The sequence below is a fragment of the Carassius carassius genome, chromosome 28 (genome assembly GCF_963082965.1).
Source record: "Carassius carassius chromosome 28, fCarCar2.1, whole genome shotgun sequence".
Lineage (NCBI taxonomy): Eukaryota > Metazoa > Chordata > Actinopteri > Cypriniformes > Cyprinidae > Carassius > Carassius carassius.
In genome coordinates, this window is record NC_081782.1 from 21,187,635 (window position 1) to 21,214,653 (window position 27,019).

General features: G+C 37.8%; 1 protein-coding gene across 3 annotated transcripts; it reads left to right on the plus strand.

Moving 5' to 3' along the window:
- Window positions 1-166: 166 nt before the first annotated feature.
- Window positions 167-27,019, plus strand: LOC132108183 (prolyl hydroxylase EGLN2-like). Of its 3 annotated transcripts, XM_059514793.1 has the most exons (6): window positions 167-363; window positions 897-2,204; window positions 17,580-17,699; window positions 17,796-17,932; window positions 25,285-25,352; window positions 26,451-27,019. In XM_059514793.1, the coding sequence occupies exons 2-6, from the start codon at window positions 1,122-1,124 to the stop codon at window positions 26,501-26,503; spliced, it is 1,461 nt and encodes a 486-aa protein (XP_059370776.1). In that variant the 5' UTR covers window positions 167-363; window positions 897-1,121; the 3' UTR covers window positions 26,504-27,019. The 3 variants fall into 3 exon arrangements, with proteins under 3 accessions (XP_059370776.1, XP_059370777.1, XP_059370775.1); XM_059514792.1 differs by lacking the exon at window positions 167-363 and having other exon boundaries at window positions 863-2,204; XM_059514794.1 differs by lacking the exons at window positions 167-363; window positions 25,285-25,352; window positions 26,451-27,019 and adding an exon at window positions 19,375-19,735 and having other exon boundaries at window positions 859-2,204.

A 27,019-nucleotide genomic window follows, 5' to 3' on the forward strand; every position in this document is an offset into this window, starting at 1 on the left:
GAGAGAAGGAGAGGGAGGGGCGCGCTGTCACACCAGGAAGAGAGTTTAACAATCCTACTATGGGGAAACAACGCGCTTTAATATTAAGTAGCTTGCTTGATTGGATGCTTTGAGAGCATCGTAAATCAATATTCATGAGCTAAGCCTTGGGCGTAGTAGGATGCGCAATTTCGCCACCCGCTCAGTGTTTTATCAGATACGAAGCGTAGGCTGCTTACTCTTTGTTCACCAAGGATTGAAGGGACAGAAATTACAGTGTTGTCAGAGAAAATGTTGTTTTAATTATTTGTACCAGCTGGAATGAGCGTGTACTGGATATGGGCGAGAGAACACCTCGCTGCTGGCCTTTTTTGTCATATCGAGGTAAGTACACTAAGACAAAATACAGCACTATTTATATGTTCGTAACTAAGACTTTAGCTTAACTTTATGAACAGACAATTAATATATATTTACCAGTTTACCGTGATGCAAAGTATTATACAAATAGGCCGTATTTAAAGAAATATGTTAAACTAATGGAGTGGGTGCCCGATCATTTCACTGGTTTAATCATATTTGATTTAACTTATATCGTAAAATCATAGTTTTGCAAGTAGGTTTATGAAGAAGGTCTGGACTTTGCTCCTAAAATATATCTATTTTTTTCAACCAAAAGTTTATAATATATAATATATATATATATATATATATATATATATATATATATATATATATATATATATATATATATATATATATATATATATATATTATTGTTTCATTACACTACATTTCATCTATCTATATGACATTTTCCAAATTATACAGAGTATGACTGGGCACATTTATAATGTGTCAGTTAACGTTCCTATTACTGTTTACGTGATTTAACCGATGTTACTCTCTGTCTCTAGACGCTCATTAACCCGTGCCCTGGAAATAAACAACCATGGAAAATAGTTAGTATTTAATTCCGTTATAAACAACTAATAAAAGCACCGTGTTTATGGTGTGCTGTGAGAGTTTAGTGAGGAGCTCCGTGGTAACAGCGCCGCCAGGCAGCCTTGAGCAGAGCCGATTCTGCAGAAAATGAGGATTGGACGTGAGCTACGTGCGCTTCCAGGGGTAGACGACATGACATGGAGAGACTGGAAAACACGAGCCTTTTAAAAACGCACGGACGCGAGAGTGTCTGTTCCATGCAAGAGAGAGTCACCAATGGCTGTTGTAATGCTTACGCAGTGAATACAATGGTTCTGAACGCGACTACAGCAGACGAGCTGCTGGCTGAACATGCGTCTAGATCTGGACCCGGGGTCACGCTTCTGAAGGAGTCCAAGAGCGGCTTGCCCTTGTGTAACGGTGGAGGAGTGGTGTCCCCTTCACCTACAGCAGAAGAAAGTTATCGCGAGGTCCCTGCACAGACGCAAAGTGGGTGTTTACATCCAAATGGACTGGCGGAGACCCCCAATGGGGGCCTCACGGCTAATGGGGACAGGACTTTGGACAGGCCTTTGAAGAAGCCTTGTGGAGATGTGCGATTCAGACAATTCCAGCATCAGAGGAGAGAAGATGAGGAAAACAGAGACTTTGGGGCCCATGGTGGTGGTTGCCCTGCATCAGGGTCTGGATCTAGTAGTTCTTCGGAAACGTCCCACGGACCAGACCCTTCTTTTGAATGCAAAAGGAGAAGGGTTGAATTGGACTCCAAAACAGACTCTAGTAAAAGCACACGGGCTGTTGCGCCCCTCGCGGCAAATCACCAACACAAAAACTGTGGCGGCTCCGCGCCGTCGCCCGGGTGGGTCTATCACAATGGACACAAAGTTGCAGTGAACCAGGCCGATGTTTGCTCTGCTCCGCCTGCGGTGGCCACCAGTGCAGGTTGGTCTCCAGAGCACATGGCTCAGCAGTACATAGTTCCCTGCATGAAATATTACGGCATCTGCGTAAAAGATGGTTTCCTGGGCGATCGACTGGGCAGTAAGGTCCTGGAGGAAGTGGAGACTCTCAATCACAGCGGGAAGTTCAGAGGCGGCCAGCTGGTGAGCCAAAAAAACATCCCAACTAAGAACATCCGTGGAGACCAGATCGCCTGGGTCGAAGGCAACGAGCCGGGCTGCGAGAACATCGGGATACTTATGGCTCGCGTGGATATGGCCATCATGCGCAGTGCGGCCAGTGGACAGCTGGGGAATTATGTAATAAACGGACGCACCAAGGTGAGTAAGGTGACATATCTGTGCTTAAAATTGAAGCTCATGTCATTCCAAATCTATAACTTTCTTTCTTCTATTGAACCGAAAAGAAGATATTCTGAAAAGCAATGGAAGTCCATGATTGTTTGGTTGCAAACATGCGTCAGAATATTCAAAATAAAGTAGTCTTGTAGCAGTATGAAGAAAGTCATGCAGGTTTGAAATGATGTGAGGGTGAGTAAATGATGACAAAATAAAAATTTTTGGGGTGGAATATTGTTTTTGTTACTTTGGAGCAGTAGGGTAACCCTGGGGATAGCTGCTGTCACACCTTTACTGCAGAAAGCATTTCTCAGGGTAGGTTTAATTTGTGAAAGTCAATATCTGCAAAGGCACAAAAAAGAAAAGAAAAAAATAATATTACAGATGAAAATAAGATTCAGTTTATTTACAAAACAAATATGGGAAGTTTAAAACAGCAGTTTAAAATGAACAACTAAAATTCCGTGACCTCACGTGCACCTTTGGAAAAACATCCCTGTTAAATGGAGTTCACTCCAAAATGATTTAGTTTTTTATTTGCTCACCATCAATTTGTTCCAAACCTGTTATGAATTCCTTTCTTCTGTTGAACACAAAAGGAGATATTTGGAAGAATGTCGGTAGCCATTAACATCCATAGCATTTTTTTCACACTATGGAAGTCAGTGGCTAACAGCAATTGTGAATGCAAACATTTTTCAAAATTTCTTCTTTTCCATTCATCAGAAAAAATAAATGCATACAGGTTTGGAAAAACATGACAGTGAGTAAATGATAGAATTTTCCTGTTTGAGTGAAGTATCCATTTAACATCTAAAATCATACTCGAATTGCATGGTATTGTTTTTACATTCAACATCTGATGCAAATAAAAAAAATAAGTTGCTGTCAAATTTAGCATTGATAACCAAATTTAGCAGTCAAAGTCCAGTCCTTTTAATAGGAATCAATGGAATCTGAAAATCTGTTTAAGGAGTTCCCACTCTGATTTTGTATCAGGTTCAAGTTCAAGACCAACAGACAGCTGCTTGATCTAAAAATAACATCTATGTGAGCTGTACTTTCTGTATCGCTACGCTATTGACAGTGGACACTTTTTTTTGAAGAGCAAAATTTAGGTGAAAATTCATAAAGGTCATCTTGCCTTTATAGTAACAGAGATCTGGCCAACATCTATGTTTGACATTTTTCCCCGGTCTTCCCTTTATTCAGTATCAGTAGATGCTGGTTAAGCCAGTACTTGAAGGTCAAAACTGGCACACACTGTCACCAGCAGTCCTAAACTTCATTCAGGAAGTTGCGGTTGGGTGTATTGACTGGCTGTTTTTCTCACTGTTCCACTGATCTCAACTACCAAAATGCAGAAATGCAGTCTAATCTGATCCCAGATCAGTGTTTCTCTGGCTTTGAAGGTTCATCTGTCAATCTCAGTCTCCAGCCCATATACAAACAACATATTCTCACTGGCAGTAAAGTGCATCGCTTGCGTGTAAAGTGTGTGTGCGTGCTTGTATATACAGTATGCTCATTGTGCGCGTGAGACCGTATCAGCTTATCGGACACAAATCGCAAAAACAAACCCTGGATCTGAAAAAGAGAATTAAATTTTTTTAGGTTGAAATATGAGAGTAACTGAGACTGTGGTGTCACGAACCGTTGAGAAAACAAGTTGCTCAGTTAGTGTGTGGCTGAACATCTCCGCACATCGGCCCTGTCAGCGCGCAGAAGTGTGTCTGAGTGAAATTGCCCCTATGACGCAGGTCGGGTTATTTGAGCTTGCCAGGTCCATCCAGTGTCCAGTGGCATGTGATCTTCATGCTGTAGCATTTTCCAAACACAAATTAGGTAGAGGAACAACACATCTACATTCTCAGTTCTATGAATAAAGTGTTTTATGTACTGTACAGTACTAGTCATTTGATTTTTAAATGTTTTTGTTAATGTAAAGTCTCTTATGCTCACCAAGCCAGTGTTTATTTGATGCAAAACAGAGTAAAACAGTATTATTAAGGAACTTTATTCATATTTAAAAGAACTTATTTTTTAAAATGTAACTTATTCCTGTGATGCAAAGCTGAATTTCCAGCATCATTACTGCAGTCTTCAGTCACATAATCCTTCAGAAGTCATTCTAATATGCTGATTTGCTGCTCAAGAAACACTTTTTATTAGAATTATTATGTTGAAAACAGTCGTGCCGATTAATATTTTTGGAGAAACCATGATACGCTACTATTCAAAAGTTTGGGGTTAAAATCAGTCAATGAAAATGCATTATTTTATTCAACAAGTTTGCATTAAATTGTTCAGTAAAGACTTTTCTAATGTTACAAAAATATATATTTTGATCAAGTGCAGGGTAAAGGTCATTGCAAACTGAGTCTAAAATTTTAGAAAGTAAAAAAATAAATACGACGACATTTCAATTTACACACTGCTTGAGAAAATCATCCGTCATAAAAAAAAAAAATCTATAAAAATAGGATCAGGTTAAATTTTCTGCGTTTTCGTATATGTAGCAAGTATTTTAATAGGAAAGGATGACGAATATGAAAAAAAAAAAATATTCGGACTCGTGTACGAAACATTTCCGACTCAGTGTGCAAGGGCTTTTAATCCTGAAAAAAATAAATCTACAAAAATATCAAGCAGCAAACATTTTTAAATAATTGAAAATTTGACAATAAACAGGAAAATGTATTATTGTTATTAATGAATGAGCATCAATAATAACTGACAATAGCTGAGCACCAAATTAGCATATTAAAATGATTTCTGAAGGACCATGTGACACTGGCGGCTGAAGTAATGATGCTGAAAATTCAACTCTGCAGGAAAAATGTTGTAAAACAATAAAAGAGAAAACAGCTATTTTGTTCTAATCTGTTCGTCCTCGCATCGGCCTAAATCTGCAGTGAACACTTTTTAATCTGCAGTGATGGGAGCACTGCATTAGTCTCAAGTGTTGTCCTTTCATTGTGGATTTTGCCTTAACAGTATGTCACACCAGTTGCTGTTTACATGCGTAAATCATCAGAGGTTTGAGAAGAAGCCAGTGTTGGTGTGCAGCTTCACACGAGTGTTCAGTCATACGTTTATACCTCAAACCTTGAAAACACTAGCACAGCGGTGTTCACTTGCCTTTGCAAGTGATTGAAAAAGACATCTTGCAAAAACGGCTTGATATTTTATAGTTTTGCAACTTTTGATAATTGATTGGTTTATTTTGGTCAAAGCATGCTCTCCATCAATGTGCATTTTCATACTGATGTTTGTGGAATTGATCTTAGAAAGGTTTGAAATTCAGTACTGCTTCAACTGTTTCAACTGATTAATATGTCCATCTGTTTGATTAGAAAACAAAGTAAGATACAAATGGAAAAAAGTGAAACCAGACCAGTTAAATTAGATATTCAGAAGTTTTTAGATGTTTAATTGATCAAAAATAAAGTAAAAACAGTACATTTGTGGAATACTGTTACAATTTAAAAGAACTGTGTTCTATTTGAATATATTTTAAATGCCACGATACCTCACAATAACCTCTCCGGCGCTGGATTGCTAAAGACAATAATCATGTATCGATGATAGCAAGAGATATTGTCGAAAAAATCAAATATTGGCACTGTTTACAGCATTTGGCATTTCCAATCAATGTAGGCCTGTTGCATTCTTCTTATTATACGGCTTATAATTATTTTTATTAGGTAACTCTACACAATCCCAGCCGAGGAATAAGGGTCTTATCTAGTGAAATGAACTGTAATTTTCTAAAATAAATAAGTAATATACTTTTGAACCACAGATGTTCATCTTGCACTAGCTCAACCTCACACATAACACAATCACGCACACATGATGTAGGCGGAAATACCGACCCAGTGTTTACACAGCAAATGTGCAAAGAAAGTCAGACTTACCCTACCTTTTTGAATCAAAGCACACAGAAGAAGAACTTTTTATTATCATTTTTTATTATTATTATTCATTGTCTACATGTTTGTTTAGGTTTTGACATCAAAACCGGATAAAACCCAAGCGATTTTAAAACAACACAGTTTACTTGCGTTTGTCAGGTGTTTATCAAAAGCTGATTGTTATCAGTGAGTTGCTATTTATTTGAATTGTGTACAGTTTGCATGATTAATTAGTTGTTGCAACCCTAATATTTAGGTAATTGTAGAGTGTTGATAGCACTATTTGATTATAGAATTATGATGAATCCAAGGCTATGTAAAACTGTCCAAGAGAGTGATAAAGCCACATCAAAAAGGTTTCAGCGTCTCCCATTGCATCAGAATGGCTCTGGTCTCACGTCTCTGTTCCTCTGGGGCTGCGTAACTCCCTCGTTTTCTCTCCAGTGCGCTGATTGTCCTTGATCACCCATCCCATTAGTTCTCTTTTTCCTCTCCGTCTTCTCTTCCGAGCCTTATCAGACCCTTTACTTTTTAGCCGGCTAAAATATTTCTCGCTGTTACCCTGGAAACAAGACACGTAGCATGTTGTATACTGCAGGAGAATGAGTGTGGGTGCCTGTGCCCAGCCTCCTTTCACTCGAATCCAGTGCTTTCAGAAAAAAACCTTGGTTTCATTCTCGTATGCATAGAAACCATTCGATTTTGGGAAAACGTGGCTGGGGGAAAAGATGAATAGGAGGGAACAGCGAGTACCAGAGAGTACATGGCAGACTTCATACGCCTCTCCCAGAGAGAGGAAGCAGTCAAACAAAACACCACCAGCATTGCTGTATTCACATTCATCCTCTTAAGAGTTAATAGCATGAGGTCAGAGTCAGAAATGAATGGAAGCTTTAGTCAGGTTGCATTACCGTAAGTGATTAACTGTTCTAGGAATTTTAGACATTATTGCGAAATAAACTGAGGATGAGTAAGTAACCGCCCAGAAGATCCTAGCAGGCACATGCTGAAAACTACTCCGAGGGCTTTAGAGACCATTCACAACACCCTGGCATTGTGTCCGTGAGGACTGCATGAGCTAACATTTCCCTTATGATCTGCATTGACATCTTTCTGGGTTCGAAACAATATACCTTCTGATGTTTATTTTGTGCTAATAAAAAGGAAGCACGTGAACTGAGATGCCACAGCGATTAAAAGAGCCGACAAAATTTGAAAGCTGAGACTTTTTTACATGGCAATATTAACCTGCTCTGTCTTGTCTGTCGGTGTGTTATCAGTGTCCTTTTTGCTCCGCACGAGTCCGCAGTGTATTTTTCACTGCGTGAGAGCGTGTGTTGTGTGAGCTCCGCATGGCTTGTTGGATGTAGCAACAGTAACAGTAAGGGGGGTCAATTGAAATGCCAAAAGCTGACCTCATGGAGTTAAAAAAAATAAGGTCTTGTAAACACCAACGTGGAGTTATTGCTCCACAGCATCAAAGTCTGAGACTTTACGAGATTTCCAAACTCTTGTCCTACACTGTAAAAATGTCTTACTATTTTGTTAAGATGCTTAATCTTTGGCAGTTATAATTATAGAAGGTTATAAAATAGTAGAAAGTTGTAGAAAGGATATCATGTAGCAGGATCTAATCAGCACTTCAGCTGGGTGTTTTTCTCTGCAGTGTAGTAGTTCAGTGGAGAAAGTTTGACTGGATGTTATTCTAATGTTTTTGACCACAACCCAGTGACATAGATGGAAATATTTAGGAAATTATGGCATCATAATTGGTTTTCCATTTTGATTATGTAAGCGTCATAGAAACACATTAACCCAATGGCCATAAACGACTAATTCAACATTCTGGTTTCAAGAAACCTGAATAAGACAATTGGCATATGACGGTATTAATCAGATTTTGGTTCATGTAAACATCTTGGAAGATCCGCCAAAACTGCCCTTGTGAAAAAAGAAGTACACTGACTTCAGTGTACTTTTAATACATTTACACAAATAATATACTGTAAAAGGATGTGCAAGAACATAATATTTTTGAAATTGCAATTAAATGAAAAGTAGGACTTAAATTCCGTGCACCTCTATGTGTAATTTCATAATTACTTCTGTTGCCTTTGAAATATGGGTCAAGTGTAGTGCTTTTATGATATATTTGTCAGACTCTGTTCCATGTTTTGCTCCTCATGTGTTTCCTATGCCCATATTTAGTTAGTTTCCTGTTCCTGTCCTGATTACTTTGATTTAATCCCAGGTGTTCCCTGTGTAATTTCCATTGATCCCAGGTGTGTCTCGTCTTCCTATTATCCTGTTCTGTGTATAAATAGTGTTATCTGTGTTTAGTCCTGCGTTTGGTATTGTTGATGTCAACTCTTTGTGTTATGTTTGATTCCTGTGATATGAATAAATTCCTTGGTTTAGTACTCCTGTTTCTTCGCTCCGTGTTCCCACACCATAGGAAAACGTGACGATATTACTAAAATGTCGTTTAAATTCTGAAATCTGAAACTTGCATGTCATGTATTAAAATACATTTTTAATAAGTTAATATATTGTTAAAAAACAAAATATCTTTCTTTGGATTAAAAGTGCACATGAAGTACAATAAAGTGTGTTTATTTTTCACAAGGTTGAACGTTTACTCTTTATATGTACAAACAATAATAATTCTGTATAATATTAGATAAAATGGGCTATTAATTTTATTATTAACTTTTTATTTATTTTTTTAGTTTCTTTGGGACAATATGAGCAAACTTCATAAGTGAGAGACATGTTTCATTTGAGTTACATTGAAGTATTAAAGTGTGTTGTAAAATAACAAGAAAATTGCAGAAAATTTCTTTTTTTAGTTTATTGATAATATGCTGATCACATGGTTTACACAGGAACATTCCACATTCTTTAACTTAATCAGAATATGGACCTGAATCTGGTAACAAATTTGCATTTTAAACTTTAAACGTGACCCTCAGGTCGGCATTGTGCAATTGTGGGTTTTGCATTACATGAACTGCTTGAAAAGAATTAATCAGATTTCTCAAAACAAAATACTTGAGTTTGAAAAATAATTTGTTTGAAAATTGGCTGTTAAGATGAGTGCACAATGCATTGGCAGGCACATCGATGACAGCGATGTAGTATTTGAGGGACATTTAGCAGTGTGTGTATGTCCACTTTGGAAGCCACTTTCATTTTTGTTCTTTCTAATTGGATAATTGAGCATTTCTCTGCTCAGTCACACAGTATCTGTTCAGTTTTGGTGTCCCTTCAGTCTGCCAGCGGAGGTCATGTCCTCTGCTCTGTTATGAGAGAAGCCAAGAAAAAACCCAGTCAAAGCAGCTCTAGACTGCTATCTGTGGTCACTTGATTTAGAAACATATTTAGAAATGTGTAACCTAATGAATAAGCAACACATTTGTGTTGTACAAGTCTCAGTGAATGTTATACAAATGATTTTTAACCATTTGTTAATATTAGTTAATACTGTACTGGCATGCAAAGGCAAAAGACCGTAACTTTTAGCTAGCATGATTAAATCCATAACTTAAATCCATATCTTATCCTTTTCATGTAACCCGATAAAATCAATCCATGCTTGCTGGCGTTCGTCAATCCACAAGTCGTTCTTTTAGTTTAGGCTATATTTAATACAAGTCAATATAAAAGCAATATGCTATGTCTAGCAGTATTTTACATTAATGAGCATAGCAAATAAACAGTATCCATTTGCATGTTAAACTTTTAGTCTGCTTGTTATGATCAAAAAAGAATAATAATAGTACAACCCGAATTCCGGAAAAGTTGGGACGTTTTTTAAATTTTAATAAAATGAAAACTAAAAGACTTTCAAATCACATGAGCCAATATTTTATTCACAATAGAACATAGATAACATAGCAAATGTTTAAACTGAGAAATTTTACACTTTTATCCACTTAATTAGCTCATTTAAAATTTAATGCCTGCTACAGGTCTCAAAAAAGTTGGCACGGGGGGCAACAAATGGCTAAAAAAGCAAGCAGTTTTGAGAAGATTCAGCTGGGAGAACATCTAGTGATTAATTAAGTTAATTGATATCAGGTCTGTAACATGATTAGCTATAAAAGCTTTGTCTTAGAGAAGCAGAGTCTCTCAGAAGTAAAGATGGGCAGAGGCTCTCCAATCTGTGAAAGACTGCGTAAAAAAATTGTGGAAAACTTTAAAAACAATGTTCCTCAACGTCAAATTGCAAAGGCTTTGCAAATCTCATCATCTGCAGTGCATAACATCATCAAAAGATTCAGAGAAACTGGAGAAATCTCTGTGCGTAAGGGACAAGGCCGGAGACCTTTATTGGATGCCCGTAGTCTTCGGGCTCTCAGACGACACTGCATCACTCATCGGCATGACTGTGTCAATGACATTACTAAATGGGCCCAGGAATACTTTTAGAAACCACTGTCGGTAAACACAATCCGCCGTGCCATCTGCAGATGCCAACTAAAGCTCTATCATGCAAAAAGGAAGCCATATGTGAACATGGTCCAGAAGCGCCCTCGTGTCCTGTGGGCCAAGGCTCATTTAAAATGGACTATTTCAAAGTGGAATAGTGTTTTATGGTCAGACGAGTCCAAATTTGACATTCTTGTTGGAAATCACGGACGCCGTGTCCTCCGGGCTAAAGAGGAGGGAGACCTTCCAGCATGTTATCAGCGTTCAGTTCAAAGCCAGCATCTCTGATGGTATGGGGGTGCATAAGTGCATACGGTATGGGCAGCTTGCATGTTTTGGAAGGCTCTGTGAATGCTGAAAGGTATATAAAGGTTTTAGAGCAACATATGCTTCCCTCCAAACAACGTCTATTTCAGGGAAGGCCTTGTTTATTTCAGCAGGACAATGCAAAACCACATACTGCAGCTATAACAACAGCATGGCTTCGTCGTAGAAGAGTCCGGGTGCTAACCTGGCCTGCCTGCAGTCCAGATCTTTCACCTATAGAGAACATTTGGCGCATCATTAAATGAAAAATACGTCAAAGACGACCACAAACTCTTCAGCAGCTGGAAATCTATATAAGGCAAGAATGGGACCAAATTCCAACAGCAAAACTCCAGCAACTCATAGCCTCAATGCCCAGACGTCTTCAAACTGTTTTGAAAAGAAAAGGAGATGCTACACCATGGTAAACATGCCCCGTCCCAACTATTTTGAGACTTGTAGCAGAAATCAAAATTGAAATGAGCTCATTTTGTGCATAAAATTGTAAACTTTCTCAGTTTAAACATTTGCTATGTTATCTATGTTCTATTGTGAATAAAATATTGGCTCATGTGATTTGAAAGTCTTTTAGTTTTAATTTTATTCAAATTTAAAAAACGTCCCAACTTTTCCGGAATTCGGGTTGTAATACAATCACATTACTGTATGCAATAGCCTATATGGGATAGCCCATGATCTCTAGATTTTATACAGGTGGTACTGCTATAACAATTTTGTAAGTGGTGATCAGTAACGTCTCGGTTACGTATGGTAACCCTCGTTCCCTGAAGGAGGGATGGAGACGCCACGTCGGTGACCGACGAATATGGGATATCGCTTCGATAGACCAATCTACTTCGAGTGTAAACTAAACGAGCCAATGCACATTGGCATGCAATTATTGCATCCAGCTGCCGCTGATCACTGCGTGAGTATAAGAGGGCAGCAGGTGCAATGCATACCAGTTTTTCGCTGAGGAGCCGAGCTGGGGACCCGGCAGCTCAGCGGCGGTACAGCAACCATGGTGACGGGACGTGGCGTCTCCGTTCCCTCCTTCAGGGAACGAGGGTTACCATACGTAACCGAGACGTTCCCTTTCAGTCGGTCACTCTCGACGCCACGTCGGTGACCGACGAATATGGGATCCCTATCAAAGCGCCATGGGTGCTGCCCCTTCCAGTGCCCTGTGCGAGCCGCCTGCGCCCCTATTAGGTGTAGGCCGGGGCTCTGAACAAGTAGCTCCACTCACCGTTGTCAAAGCACTACCTCACTGGGTGAGATTGGATAACACTGGGAAAACGTACCCGGTCCGCTTGGAGCCAGGACGCTGCGGAAGCCCCATCCTTCCCGAAGGAGGTCTCGGAGGCAGATACACATATAGCATCCGTTTAGGAGTATAAGGAGAAATTTGAGGTGATTAAAACCCTCTTGGGAAGGCAGAAGTCTGCCGGGGAAACACAGGCTCTAAGGCTATACCGTGGACTATACACATATGAGTGCCGCTTAGGTCTCAATATGGAACCCACCCTTCCATGGTTCTCACAGATTCATCATGAAGGTCTGGCGCCGGACGTTCCGCTGCATCCAGCTGCTTAGGGTGATGGAGGATCTCAACAGGGTCTACAATACGGACACTCTGGAGCGGTTTAAGCAAGCCGACACTAACCGGGGCCTCTCAGTGCCACTACCCGTTTGAGATGAGAACACAGGAGGATACCGGCTCTACACGAAGGCTATAGAACCTAGCGAACGTGTTAGGGGTCGCCCAGCCCGCAGCTCTACAAATATCTGTCAGCGAGGCGCCACGAGCCAGCGCCCAGGAGGATGCAACACTTCTAGTTGAGTGAGCTCGCAACCTGAACGGGCAGGGCACATCCTGAGCCTGATAAGCCAGGGTTATGGCATCCACAATCCAGTGGGCCATCCTCTGCTTAGAGGCCTCTGCCCCCTCTAAGGAACCTGACGATGAGGTCATGCTTACCCAGAGACTTCCCATTCACGGGGTCATGGTACGCAGCAATAGCGGCAACCTGGACTTTGAGGGTGGAGGGAGACAGCCTTCGCTCCAACCCTTCGTCGCTCGGAGCGCGAGGTCAGTGACGGTTTGGAGCTCCTTTAGAACTTCCGGGTCATGACCACCCTCGTGCAGGTCCTTCAGTGCCTTAGCCTGGTGCACCTGCAGTAACGCCATGGCGTGTAAGGCGGAAGCAGCTTCCCCGCAAGCCGTATAGGCACTGCCGGTCAGACCAGACGAGTGCCTACAGGCCCGGGAAGGAAGCACCGGGTCTCCACGCCAGGAGGAGGCGGACTTAGGACACAATTGCATCGCTACCGCCTGCTCCACCGACGGGATTCCCGAATACCCCTTCGCTGCACCGCCATCGAGGGTGGTGAGGGAGGAGGAGCCCACCGGCCGGTTTCTGGCAGTAAAAGGTGCCGTCCACGACCTGGTGAGCTCGTCATGCACTTCCGGAAAGAAAGGCACTGGGGTGGGGCGCTGAGAACCAGTGCGCGCCACCCCGAGAAACCAATCATCCAGCCGCGAGGGCTCGGGACGCGGTGGAGGATTCCACTCTAGCCCTACCCTCTCGGCGGCCCGGGAAAGCATAGCTGACATTTCGGGGGTCCGACTCAGGCCTTGCCACCGTCCCAGAGGGCGGCAGCGCAGCCGAATCTTCGTCCGACAGCTCTCCCTCCGATGCTGAGATCGACATCCGGTCGGGGGGAGGCCCACTGGATACCACTGGTACGCTCGCTGTAGAGGGCCCAGTGCGTTCCGTGGGTTGCTCCACTGGATCGGAGGTGCAAGAGGAGTGGTGGGCCCCAGAGGGTTGGTTCCCTGCGGGGTTTGCCACCACTGTGACCCTGTGACACTGTGCAGCGGGACTCCGCCCCCCTGAAGGTAGCGGAGCCTGGTTCGCAGCTCCGAGATGGTCATATTCCCGCAGTGAGAACATGACTCATCCACGAAAGCCACCTCAGCGTGCTCGACGCCCAGACACGCGAGGCAGTGATCGTGACCATCACCCGTTGCCAGGTAACGACCGCACCCAGAAACGCACGGGTGAAACGGCATCCTTACAAGGACGATCCGTCGTCTTTACAAAGACGCACCCGTGAAGCTCTTTTAGAGAAATTTGCTCTTTAGGAAATGCTCTTTTAGACCCTGTGACACTGTGCAGCGGGACTCCGCCCCCCTGAAGGTAGCGGAGCCTGGTTCGCAGCTCCGAGATGGTCATATTCCCGCAGTGAGAACATGACTCATCCACGAAAGCCACCTCAGCGTGCTCGACGCCCAGACACGCGAGGCAGTGATCGTGACCATCACCCGTTGCCAGGTAACGACCGCACCCAGAAACGCACGGGTGAAACGGCATCCTTACAAGGACGATCCGTCGTCTTTACAAAGACGCACCCGTGAAGCTCTTTTAGAGAAATTTGCTCTTTAGGAAATGCTCTTTTAGTGCTGAGGCGCACAGGGGAATTGGCCGTTTGCAACATGACAGGGGTAATGCAGCCTGAAGTGTGCAATCCACTCGACACAGGAACGACCGCCGCTGAAGCGCCGTCTCGCCAACACACGAAGCTTCCGAGAGCGTGCTGAACTCGTAGTTCACAGCAGACACAGTTGAGCAGAGCGATACTAACGCTCGGCTCCGAAGCGAAAAGCTGGTATGCATTGCACCTGCTGCCCTCTTATACTCACGCAGTGATCAGCGGCAGCTGGATGCAATAATTGCATGCCAATGTGCATTGGCTCGTTTAGTTTACACTCGAAGTAGATTGGTCTATCGAAGCGATATCCCATATTCGTCGGTCACCGACATGGCGTCGAGAGTGACCGACTGAAAGGGAACCAAATATTGATAATGTGGAAGTTACTGCCTTTTGCCTTGGCCTTACTTGGTCTTGCAGACAATGTAAAGGCAGAGTACATCAACTTCTAAATAGGGGTAAAAGTTTAAACTCACAATTTTTAAATGTAGATAATTTTCATTACTAATACATCTAATTGTTTAATTGTCCAGTGTCCTACCTATAATTAATTTGGATGGACAAGTAAAAAACTTTAAAGTAATTTTTCTCAGTTTCACAGGCGAGTTAAAGTCTTTTGCCTTTGTAGGGCAGAATAGTTAACATGAAAAATACTTCTAAAGCATTTATTAATGGTTAATTTTAGTTAATTTTTAGTTAACATTTACTAATACATAAATTCAAAAGTTTTATCTGCTAATCATTTTTTAATTTTCTCAAAAATTTACTAATTCATACCAATTTTGAGTATTTAATTTAGTGCTGTTAAACGATTAATCGTGATTAATTGCATCCAAAAAAAAAAATGTCCCCATAGTGTATGTGTGTGTGTTCTGTCTATATTTATTATTTATAAATAAATACACAACCATGCATGTATATATTTAAGAAAAATATTTCCAGTTTATATTACAAATATTAACAATAATAATAATACTGTATGGATATATATATATATATATATATATATATATATATATATATATATATATATATATAATACATTTAAATATTTTCAAAACATATACTGTATGCATGTCATGTGTATTTATATATACATAATAAATATACACATAACACACAGATATATTATGTAAATAAAAACGTTTATATTGGATGCATTTAATCGTGATTAATTGTTTGACAGCACTATGTCCTTCAGCACTGAATCATTCATTCATGCATTCAGTCATAATATTCTTATATTATTTACTGAGTGTAACCTTGTGTCAGTATGTAGAAAGCGACAGTTTAAACATATATATATATATATATATCTATATATATATATATATATATATATATATATATATATATATATATATATATGTGTGTGTGTGTGTGTGTGTGTGTGTGTATCTACTGTATTACCCAAAATTACCCAATGTACCCAAAATTAAAGAGATCATTTACTCAAAAAAAAAATCCCTCTCATAATTTACTCCACAACTGTTTGACATGAAACATAAAAGAAGAAATTTAGAGCGTTCATTTCTCTCTGTCATTGGTCACCAAAACTGTGGTTGCCAACATCAAAATATCTTTTTTCTGTGTTCCACAGAAGTAAAAAAGTCAAACAGGTTTGGAATGACATGAGAGTGAATATTGACAGAATATTCATTTTGGAGGAACTACTGTATCCCTTTAAGGAAATAGTGCATAGTCACTTTTGTTGATCTTCAAACAGACCTTTTGCTGTAGTGCATGCTGGCTGTGAAAGAGAGGTGGACTGAACGTGCCGCTGTCTGTCCACGTGCTGCCGTTTAACCCATGTGACACATGTTAGCACTATGCTGTGCTCCAGTGATAAAGGCTGAGATAAGGGTTAGGGGAGATTCTCTCTGGGGCTTGATAAAGAACTGACCATATCACAGAGCCGCAGCTAACAGAGCACCCTGATGACTTGCATTCCTGCCGAAACAGAGCCCTTTAACATCTCCACCATCATCCAGCCCAGGAATGCCTCATATCAGCCAGAAGTTGTGCCAAAGCTCAGCTCTGCAGAAGCCGAGCCATATGCTGTTGGTGGTTTGTTGGCCTTTTTTTCTGAACAGTCAAAAGACGATAGTAACAGATCGGGGGTGGGGTTCTGGAAATGGTACGAGCTGATGAGGCCTGTATGAGCACCACAGCTTAACACATCGGAGCATGTAAACAAACTACTGGAACAAACAAACCCTCCCCCTCTGTGTTTTGTATTTAAATTTGTCTTGTTATTAAATGAAGGCATAAAACAATTTCATTTATCTTTTTATTATTGAAAATTAAAGAAACTTTATTTTTAATAAATTAAATTTTTTGCAAACATTAAAATTAAAACATGGAAGAAATGATGTGTGAGTGTTCCTTAAAAAAGTAAAATAAAGTTTTAATAACTTTAGTAGTAGTAGTAGTATATACATTCTATTGAAGAGTAGTTATGTATTTCTGGCAAAATGTCCTTGAGTTAAACCAAACTTTTATTTTGACAGGTTGCTGTGAATAACTTTAAATTTCTGTGTATATATGATATAATAGTAATGGTAAACAGAAATGGTAAAATGCTCATGAAGTGACTCTCAGTGCAGATTAGGAGATGTTCATGTATTTATGTCCTCATTTAGTGAAGCGACCAATGCTGAAGCCACCACGAGCGTCACACGCTTTTCAGTGTGCGTGTAGTAAACGATACCATTGCATCTGTGCCATTCATTTGCACAGAGACACGCAGAAAATAGAGGATTCAAATTTAAATAGTCTTTTTGCGACTTAATATTTATGGATGCTATTCTGTATCGCGATTTGATTACATTTAAGTGTAACGACTTAACGACGATTACTTTCCGCATTATACAGTAAGTTCCGTTTTTATGACTGAATTCCACGATTCTGTTCGCGTTTTCCATATTGCAGAAAAGTGAGCTGGAAATCTCTTAAAGGGCCAGAAGACTAAAATAATGAAGAACGTAGTGTTGTCAAACAGCCCTGGACTTCAGTACCAGGTCGATACTTAAATTTATTATACTAAAAACCTTTTTGCTTAGTTTAAAACCCTTGTTTTGGTAGTTATTACTTTAAATGTGAGTAGGTGTTCCTGTAGTGTTTAACAATGTCACAAAATGTCTTTACTTAATTGTTAATCATCCTAAAACCTTACGTTTCTTTAACCCCCTCTCTTCTGTACGATCAGGCCATGGTTGCGTGTTACCCTGGAAATGGAACAGGATACGTGCGACATGTGGACAATCCTAACGGTGACGGACGCTGTATAACCTGCATCTACTATCTGAACAAGGACTGGGATGCGAAGGTATGCCGTGACCCTGCGTTTGCTCTTGCTGTATTAGTCAGGAGGGGAGTCTCCTCTAATCGATTTCTGCTGTTTGGTTTTGATCTGTTTATCCAGGTTCATGGAGGTTTATTGCAGATCATCCCCGAGGGTCGTAATGTTGTAGCCAATATCGAGCCTCTGTTTGACCGTCTGCTCATTTTCTGGTCAGATCGCCGGAACCCACATGAGGTCAAACCAGCTTTTGCCACTCGGTGAGGACACACACTGTTCAGTTACACAGTTACTCACAAAGAGCCAAATGCATTTCAAACGTACAACCTATTGTTATTAGGGCTGTCAAAATTGCTCAAAAATGACATTCGAATATTCCCTCTAAAAAATACACGAATATTCGAACTATTCGAACATCTGGTTGCGAATGTTGTAATTGACGCGCATTACGTCAATAACAGGACAAAATAATACAAAGAGACATAACTACTTGTATAGATAGTCTATTTAAGTTTAAACATATATGACAACGTATTACCTACACAAAAACAAGGAAATCAACTAATGGCCAAGACTGCAGACCTCAGGCTCTCTCACCCTCACGTTCTCTGCGCATAATGGTTTAAATGAACAAACAAATTTTTGTGCAAGCAATTTAAGGTCGCGACTGTTGTCCCAAATATAGCAGGCTTCCTTCAGTGATTGAAACAAATATTATTAATATTATTGAAGTTTTACAGCATATAGAACTGACATTGAATGCTCCGAGCGAGCTGTGCTGTGGTAAACATGGAACTTTTCATTGACATGAAATGATAAATAATCAAACCTCGGATCCATTGCTTGACAGAACTCCCCGAAGCGTGCCCCATCCACGATACTGATCGGTCTCATGTCCTTACAAATGAACGAAATTATTTTATCCGTTATGGCCTCTTGTCATGTTGCAGACAAAGTGCTTGCGGCGGGCGATGCAAAGTAACGTTAAGTGTCAAGACGTGACTGTTTAGCTGGAGTTCCACACATTATGCCATGCTCATTTGGGTGCACATTTTTGAGATGTGACCTCATGTTGCTAGTTGTCGAATGGTATGCTAACTGTAAAATAGCTTGCATACAACAATCTCGCGGGTCAACAATTTTACCTCATTTTCTCTGCTGCGGTCGAGTTGGGCTCTGCACTTGTTGGCATCTTCCATGAAGACGCGTCAACTTTCAGCAGTGATGCTGTGCCAGACAGTGCGACTCCTGTGAGGCTGTGACCTGTCCCTGAACCCTCAGGCGCGCTAGCGCGCCCACTCGCAAGGCAGACAACCATGCCTCTACTACCGCGGGCCTTTTTTTCCACATTTTTTTTTTTATTCGAATATTAATTTTCACCTTCGAAATTAGTTTTTTTAAAACTATTCGAATACATATTCAAATTTAGAATATTCGTTGACAGCCCTAATTGTTATTCAAGCATTATTTATGAAAAAATAAAATATTAAGAATGGGTTTAGTTTTAGTTTAATTAGTTTTAGTTAACAATAACAGCACTGGTACAATGTCTTAAATGGACCTCTTCTTTGATTATCATATTTTTAATTTATGAATTAAAATAAATATTTTTTAGTGAATTAAGTAAAACATGTCAGGGTGGTGAAATTGTCTTTCTGTATATCTATATCCATCTAACATTTTCTATTATTGTTGTCAAAAGACCCGGTACTTCGGTACCAAGTCGGTACAAAAAAAATGAAACCATTACGGTACCAGATTTTCTTAAGTACCGATGATACCGAGTACCCCGGTTCTTGATGCGCTATCCGAAAGGAGCGCCTATGCTCCCTCTTCATAAAAGCACTGGGTGACCTCAAAGGAGAAAGCATGCCAAACAAAACACTTTAAAGACGACACCCAGAAAAAAATGAAAGAGTTCAATCAGGTAAGTTTCATTTTAATTTGTAATATTTGGATTTTCTGTTATGAATATTATTCCATATTTTAATTTGAATGTCGGATTGAAAAAACGTCACTGTTTTTTGCATAGTTTATTGTTAGCATAAGCACGGCTAACGCTAATATAATGAGCATTAAAATCAAGTTTCTTTATTAACTATTTAATGCTCCTATAACTTTTATTAGGATTAAAAAAATGGATGACAGGATAGTATTTACTATTTTTGCACACCAGAGGCTTTTAAATGAATTGTGAATCTAAAATACGTGTGTTAGAGAATCTACAAATGGTTAACATAGTTTATTTCATATCAATCAGTCAGAAAAAAAAACAGTTCTGGGCTTTTTTTTTTTTTTTTAGCTAACTTTGGCTGGATAACTCTAGCTGGTCTTAAAAGCCCTTTAATATGAAATATGTACACAGCTTGGATTAAAGTATAGTCAAATTTGATCTCCTGTAGTCTATAAACTTTACAATAAGATACCATTCATTAACATGCCGTCTTGTTATTTTCTAACATCAACTTACATCAACTTAATTACATTAATTAATGTTTTTGAATGTTATTTAATACAAACATTTGATCATTCATGTTCATTCATCGTGCATTCAATAATTTTAGCAGATTGAACTTTTGATTTTATGTATTAGTAAATTTTGAAATTAACTCTAAGAAGAATCATTTTGTTTATTTGTTTGTTTATTGATAGGTCATGTTATTAAAAAAAATTAATATTATTGTAAAGTGTTTTTAATTAATACTATAGTTGCCATCTATTGAATATACACTTGACTTAAAATATCTGTAATCTTATCTAAATTTATTATAAAAGCTGAGGTTTGTTATTTACTGAAAAGTTATGTTTTAGCTGTTGTCTATGATCTAATGTTGCATTTGGTCAGACTCAGCTCAATGCTTTACTTAAGTAACATTATAATGTATTTTCCTTTTACAGCTGCAGACTATGAAGATCCTGAAAACACATCAGCAAACCCTAAAACAGACATCAGTTTATACTGTAGATGTTTTTCAGCAGCAGCAGAAATATTACAAAAACTTTCGGATGAAACTTTTTTTCATGCTTTTGTTACTTGCAGAAAAACTTGATACACAATTTTAAATAAGTATAAAGAATTGTGAATTTTATTTTTCTTTGACTTTATTAATAAAAATAATGTGTTTTTTAATTAACATGTTTTTGTGTTTTGCTTTGGTACCGAAATTGGTACAGAGAACTGCAGATTTTCACTGGTATTTATACCAAATACTGAAATTTTGGTACCTTGACAGCACTAATTTCTATTTATTTTAATTTATTTGTATTTCATTGTTTTTATATATATATATATATATATATATATATATATATATATATATATATATATATATATATATATATATATATATATATATATATACAGTACAGACCAAAAGTTTGGAAACATTACTATTTTTAATGTTTTTGAAAGAAGTTTCTTCTGCTCATCAAGCCTGCATTTATTTGATCAAAAATACAGAAAAAACAGTAATATTGTGAAATATTATTACATAATTATATTTACTTAAAATAATAGTTTTCTATTTGAATATACTTTAAAAAAATAATTTATTCCTGTGATGCAAAACTGAATTTTCAGCATCATTACTCCAGCCTTCAGTGTCACATGTAACATCCAGTCTATCACATGAACATTTAGAAATCATTCTAATATTCTGATTTATTATGAGTCTTGGAAACAGTTCTGCTGTCTAATATATTTGATGAATAAAAGGTTAAAAAGAACTGCATTTATTCAAAATAAATAAAAATCTAATAATATATTTTCTTTACTATCACTTTTTATCAATTTAACACATCCTTGCTGAATAAAAGTATTGATTTTATTAAAAAAAAAAAAAAGAAAAAAATTTACTGACCACAAATTACTGACCAGTAGTGTATATTATTAATACAAAATATTTATATTTTAAAAACACAGCTTCTTTTTTTTTTTTTACTTTTTATTCATCAAAGTATCCTAAAAAAGTATCACATGTTCTGAAAAAATATTAAGCAGCAGAACTGTTTCCAACTTTGATAATGAATCATCATATTAGAATGATTTCTAAAGGATCATGTGATAATGATCCTAAAAATTCAGCTTTGCATCACAGAAATAAATGATAATTTAAAGTATAATAAATTTAAAAACAATTATTTTAAATTGTAATAATATTTCACAATATTACAGTTTTTTCAGTATTTTTGATCAAATAAATGCAGGCTTGATGAGCAGAAGAAACTTCTTTCGAAAACATTAAAAATAGTAATGTTTCCAAACGTTTGGTCTGTACGGTATATAAGTTTTTAATCTAATATTTATATTTAAAAATGACAAATAATGGTTTAAGACTAAAATAATGAAGCACCTACTGTTGTCAAGCAGCCCTGGACTTAATGATAACAACACTGGTACAATGACCTCTTCTGTGTTTACCATATTTTTTATTTATTTATTAATTAAATATCATATTTTGGGGGATTACATAAAACATATTTTAGGGTGTTACAACTGTCTTTCAACAGTTCTATATCCATCTATTTTTTATTATTTCTATTTCTATTTAGTTTAGTTTGTTTTATTTCAGTTTTAGTTCTAGTAAGCACATTAGTACTTTCTTCAGTTAATTGCCAATCATTTAAGCTTTTCCTTTAAGTTTTACATCTAATATTTATACTTAAAATGATTAATAATGGTTTTAGTCATCTCTTCTGTGATTATCATGTTTTTATTATTTGAATAATTATTACTATTATTTTTTTTTTTTTTTTTTGGAGAATTGATTAATAATGTCAGGGTGGTACAACTATCCTTATATCATAATGAAAAAAGCTTTATTAAAATAATGTAATTCCTAATAAAGGAACTCTGCATAATCCTTTATTATTGTAATTATTTATTTATTTTAAAGTAATCAGTTCAATTAAATTCCATTTTATTTGTATAGTGCTTTTCACAATACCAATCGTTGCAAAGCAGCTTTACAGAAAATATTAAGTTTCTACATTATAGTAGGTATAGAGTAGGTTATTAGTGGTGATTATGGCAGAAATTTTACAGTAAGAATCATGCAGTTAGTTACAAATTACATGTAATCAAACAAATGGTAAACACTATTAACTGCAATGATTATATGATGCGATTAAACTTTGCGATTGTGATTAAAATTTGCGATTGTGATTAAACTTTGCGATTAAACAATATTTGTTAGTTCTGTATGTTGTTCCAGGGTTGAAATCATCTGAGATCCTCCAAGGGGTTGGCATCATCTCTTCTCAGGTGTTCGGGATCCAGACTAAAGATTGTCTAGTTCCTAGTTGCCTCGGGATGCAAGTCCCATGGCAGAAACAGAGAACCAGATAGAGACTAAATTAGCATAGCTGCTGTTCAACCCAAGCAAAAGAATGAAAATGTGCATTTGATCAGATATAGCTGAAGTACAAAATTACGAGAAACATTATGTGAATGCTTGGCTAAAAAGATGTCTTTAATCTAGATTTAAACAGAGTGTGTCTGAACTCTGAATGTTTTTAGGAAGGTTATTCCAGAGTTTGGGAGCCAAATGCGAAAAAGCTCAACCTCCTTAACTGGACTTTGCTATCAAAAAGTCCAGCGCTTTGTGACCTTAGGGAGCATGATGGATTGTAGCGTGGTAGAAGGTTAGTTAGGTACGCAGGAGCTAAACCATTAAGGGCGTTATAAGCAAGCAGTAATATTTTGTAACTGATTTTGTAACTTAATAGGTAACCAGTGCAGAGACTGTAAGACTGGGGTAATATGATCATATTTCTTGACGTTGTAAGGACTCTAGCCGCTGCATTTTGGACTACCCTTAGCTTGATTATTGCAGGACAACCACCTAGCAGTGCATTACAATAGTCCTAATATAATAAATATATAGAGGAAGTAACAGTCTGTCTAGTTGCCAGTTGTAATCCAAGAGATTCTGTGTACTGTTTTTGGTCCAATAAGTAATATCTCTGTCTTATCTGAATTTAATAGGAGAAAATTATTGTTCATCCTTTTAAATTTTTAACACACTCTGTTAGCTTAGGAGATATATAGTTGAGTATCATTGGCATAACAGTGGAAAGTTATCCTGTAATATTACCAAGGTGCAACATGTATATAGAAAATAGCAGAGGACCTAGGACAGATCCCTGCGGCACCCCAAACTTATCTGCTGATAATTGAGATGATTCCCCATTTAAATATACAAAGTAATAATGATCAGAAAGGTAGTATCTAAACCATCTTAAAGCCTGTCCTTGAATACCTGTATATTTTGCATTCGATGAGTATGTCATGATCTATGGTGTCAAATGTAGCACTAAGATCAAGTAAAACTAGCAATGAGATGCAGCCTTGGTCTGATGCAAAAAGCAAATCATTTGTAATAATTTAACAATTAAATTATTAAACCTGAAACCTGAAACCTGACTGAAATTCTTCATAGATGTAATTTTTTTTGCATGAAGGAGAGCAATTGAACCGACACAACGTTTTCTAAAATTTTAAACATAAAAGGAAGATTTGAAATGGGTCCGTAATTTGCCAGTTCACTAGGATCTAGTTGTGGTTTCTTAATAAGAGTCTTAATAACCGCCCGCTTGAATGGTTTTGGGACGTGACCTAAAGATAACGACGAGTTAATAATATTGAGAAGAGAAGCGGTTCTTCTGGTACACGTAACAACTCTTTCAGTAATTTAGTGGGTTCAGGATCTAATAAACATGTTGTTGGTTTAGATGCAGTTATAAGTTTCTTTTGCTCTTGTACTATAGTTGTAAAGCACTATAGTTTTTCTGTGGATGCAATGAATGGAACTGTATTACAAGCATTCTGTCAGATCTCAGTCATGTGGTGTGACCAAATGCAGAAACAGAAAACAAAAAAATGATATCATAGAGACATGGACTGTGTGTTCAGGTCAATAAGTCTCTTAAAACATCAGATAGTTTTACATTTTTATGAAAGGGAAAAGTTATTTTATGTTGTAAAATGTCATGTGGTAGAAACCGCAGTCCTACCGTTCTTGCAACCGCTCATCTCATGGAATGTGATCTATCCAAACACACACACACACACACACACACATGCACTGGTCTGTCCTCATCCACACCATTGTTCTCGCACCGCTACAAATATGCGGTTTGATTTGATCCTGCTCTTAAACCGCCGCACCTGCAGCTGCTCTTCCTCAGGAAGACGCTCTGTGTTTAAATGAGTTTGATGAAACAAACCAAACGCTGTAATTTTAGCCCATCCTTTTCTAGTAAAACAATCAAAAGAAGCCCTTGCTGTTTACGTTTTACATTACATCCTACATTTAGGATGAGGGTCATGGTGTATCAGCCCCCATCGCAGCTGGGGGGCGAGGTGGGGCGCAGGAAGTACGTACTTCCTGCTTGCAAGTGGCCACCGCTTCAGTTTGTGCACGCGTGCTGGTAGGAGAGATCTAGGAATAAACAAACGAGTCGCTTTACTATCATTAACCCTTTCTGTGCTTTATCCTAACAATGATCCACATGACTCCGTATCACAGTTCCTAAACATCTGCCTTGAGATAATCAGATCAATACAAGGTCATCAGACTGTCTGATTGAATTATTCTTTCTCTTCCCACAGCTACGCCATCACTGTTTGGTACTTTGATGCAAAAGAGCGTGCTGAAGCTAAGGAGAAGTACAAACTGGGTGAGTTTCGTACCTCTTAAAAGAAACTTGTGGCATAGGCTGTTTTCTCACTACATGTTTTCAGTTTGACTTAAGAGGTCAGTGTGTTTGGTTGGTGGGAACACAGATAGACATAGTAATATTTGAAAATTGTACTGTTTTTGCTGTATTTTGGATCAAATAAATCAGGCTTGGTGAGCAGAAAATAATTCTTAAAAAAATAATTAAAAAAATCTTACTATTAAAAAACAATTGACTGGCAGTATTTACTGTATTTTTAACTATTTGTTTATTTTTTGGAAAATTAACAGTAAATACATTTATAATTTTGCAAGAGATTTCTATTTTTAAATAAATGTCGTTCTTTTGAACTTTATATTCATCAAAGAAAAAAGAAAAAAATATGTATGTATCACAGTTTACACAAAAATATTAAGCAACACAACTTCAACATTGATAAAAAAAAAATAAAAAATAAAAAAAAAAGTTTGTAGTGATTTAAAATTCAGCTTTGCCATCACAGGAATAAATGACATTTAAAAAAAACAAATGATTATTTATTTAAGTTATTTTTATTTGTGACAATATTAATTAAATAATGCATGCAGACTTGGTGAACATAAAATCAAAGATTTTTTTAAGGTCAAAAATCTTACAGACTACAAACTTTTTAATGGTAGTGTGTACAAAAATATTATTCATATAAATAAGTATGCAGTTTTAGAGTTAAGGTATATTCAGCTGCATTATTATTCATATGCTAGATAACCATAACCTATTTGTAATCATCTAATAAAAAAAGATAAATAACAAACATTTCTTTTTTTTTATGTGTATCTGGATGAACACAAACCAAAAAAATATGATTGTTCGTAACAAATGAATGACATTAAGAAGCACAATTTAAAAATAAAAGATCCAAAATGTATCTGACTGGATGAGCCACAATTAAAGCTGTAAACATTAAAGTGAAAAAGAAAAAAACTTAGTTAAAATTTTAGATAATTTTATAATAACTTTAACGTAACCAAGTTTTTTATGCCAATTTGTTAACACCTAACACTTTAATTTTCCTGCTGTTCATCATTAAATATTGTCACTTTCTCTGTCTTTTAACAGCTACAGGACAGAAAGGAGTTAAAGTGCCTGTCACTCAAAGCAGCAAGACCTGAATCTCAGTCATTCGAGTGAACACTCAAGTGTGTCTTGTTTATGTGTGTGGCCGCCTGTGCCACCGCGCAATTGGCTGTTTTCAAGAGGAGATGAAAGAAACCCAACAATCATGGCTCTTTCTGTGGCCTCAAACATCCAACAAGAAGTTTAATTTGATTGGGTGGAAATGAACACCATAAACAAACTTGATGGTCACAGCTCTGAAAGGCTGGCAGGATTGGCCGATTTTCCTCATCGTGTGGAAAGTCAACAGTGGAAACATCACAAATGGACTTGAGTTATTTTAGTGTTTAGAGTAATTACTGTATTTAATGAGAATTACAATCTCTAAACTCAGCCCTCGAATTTCACAACCCTACACCTCTGTGTGTAAGTGGGTAGATGAGATTTTCCAGTGGCCTTTGTCATATCCTGTTTAGCCCCACGAATGTGTAACCAGCTTTACACTGAGATCTTCACTTATGCCAATGCTCTTAATCATGAAAACTGACATAAAATAACCAACAATCACATTA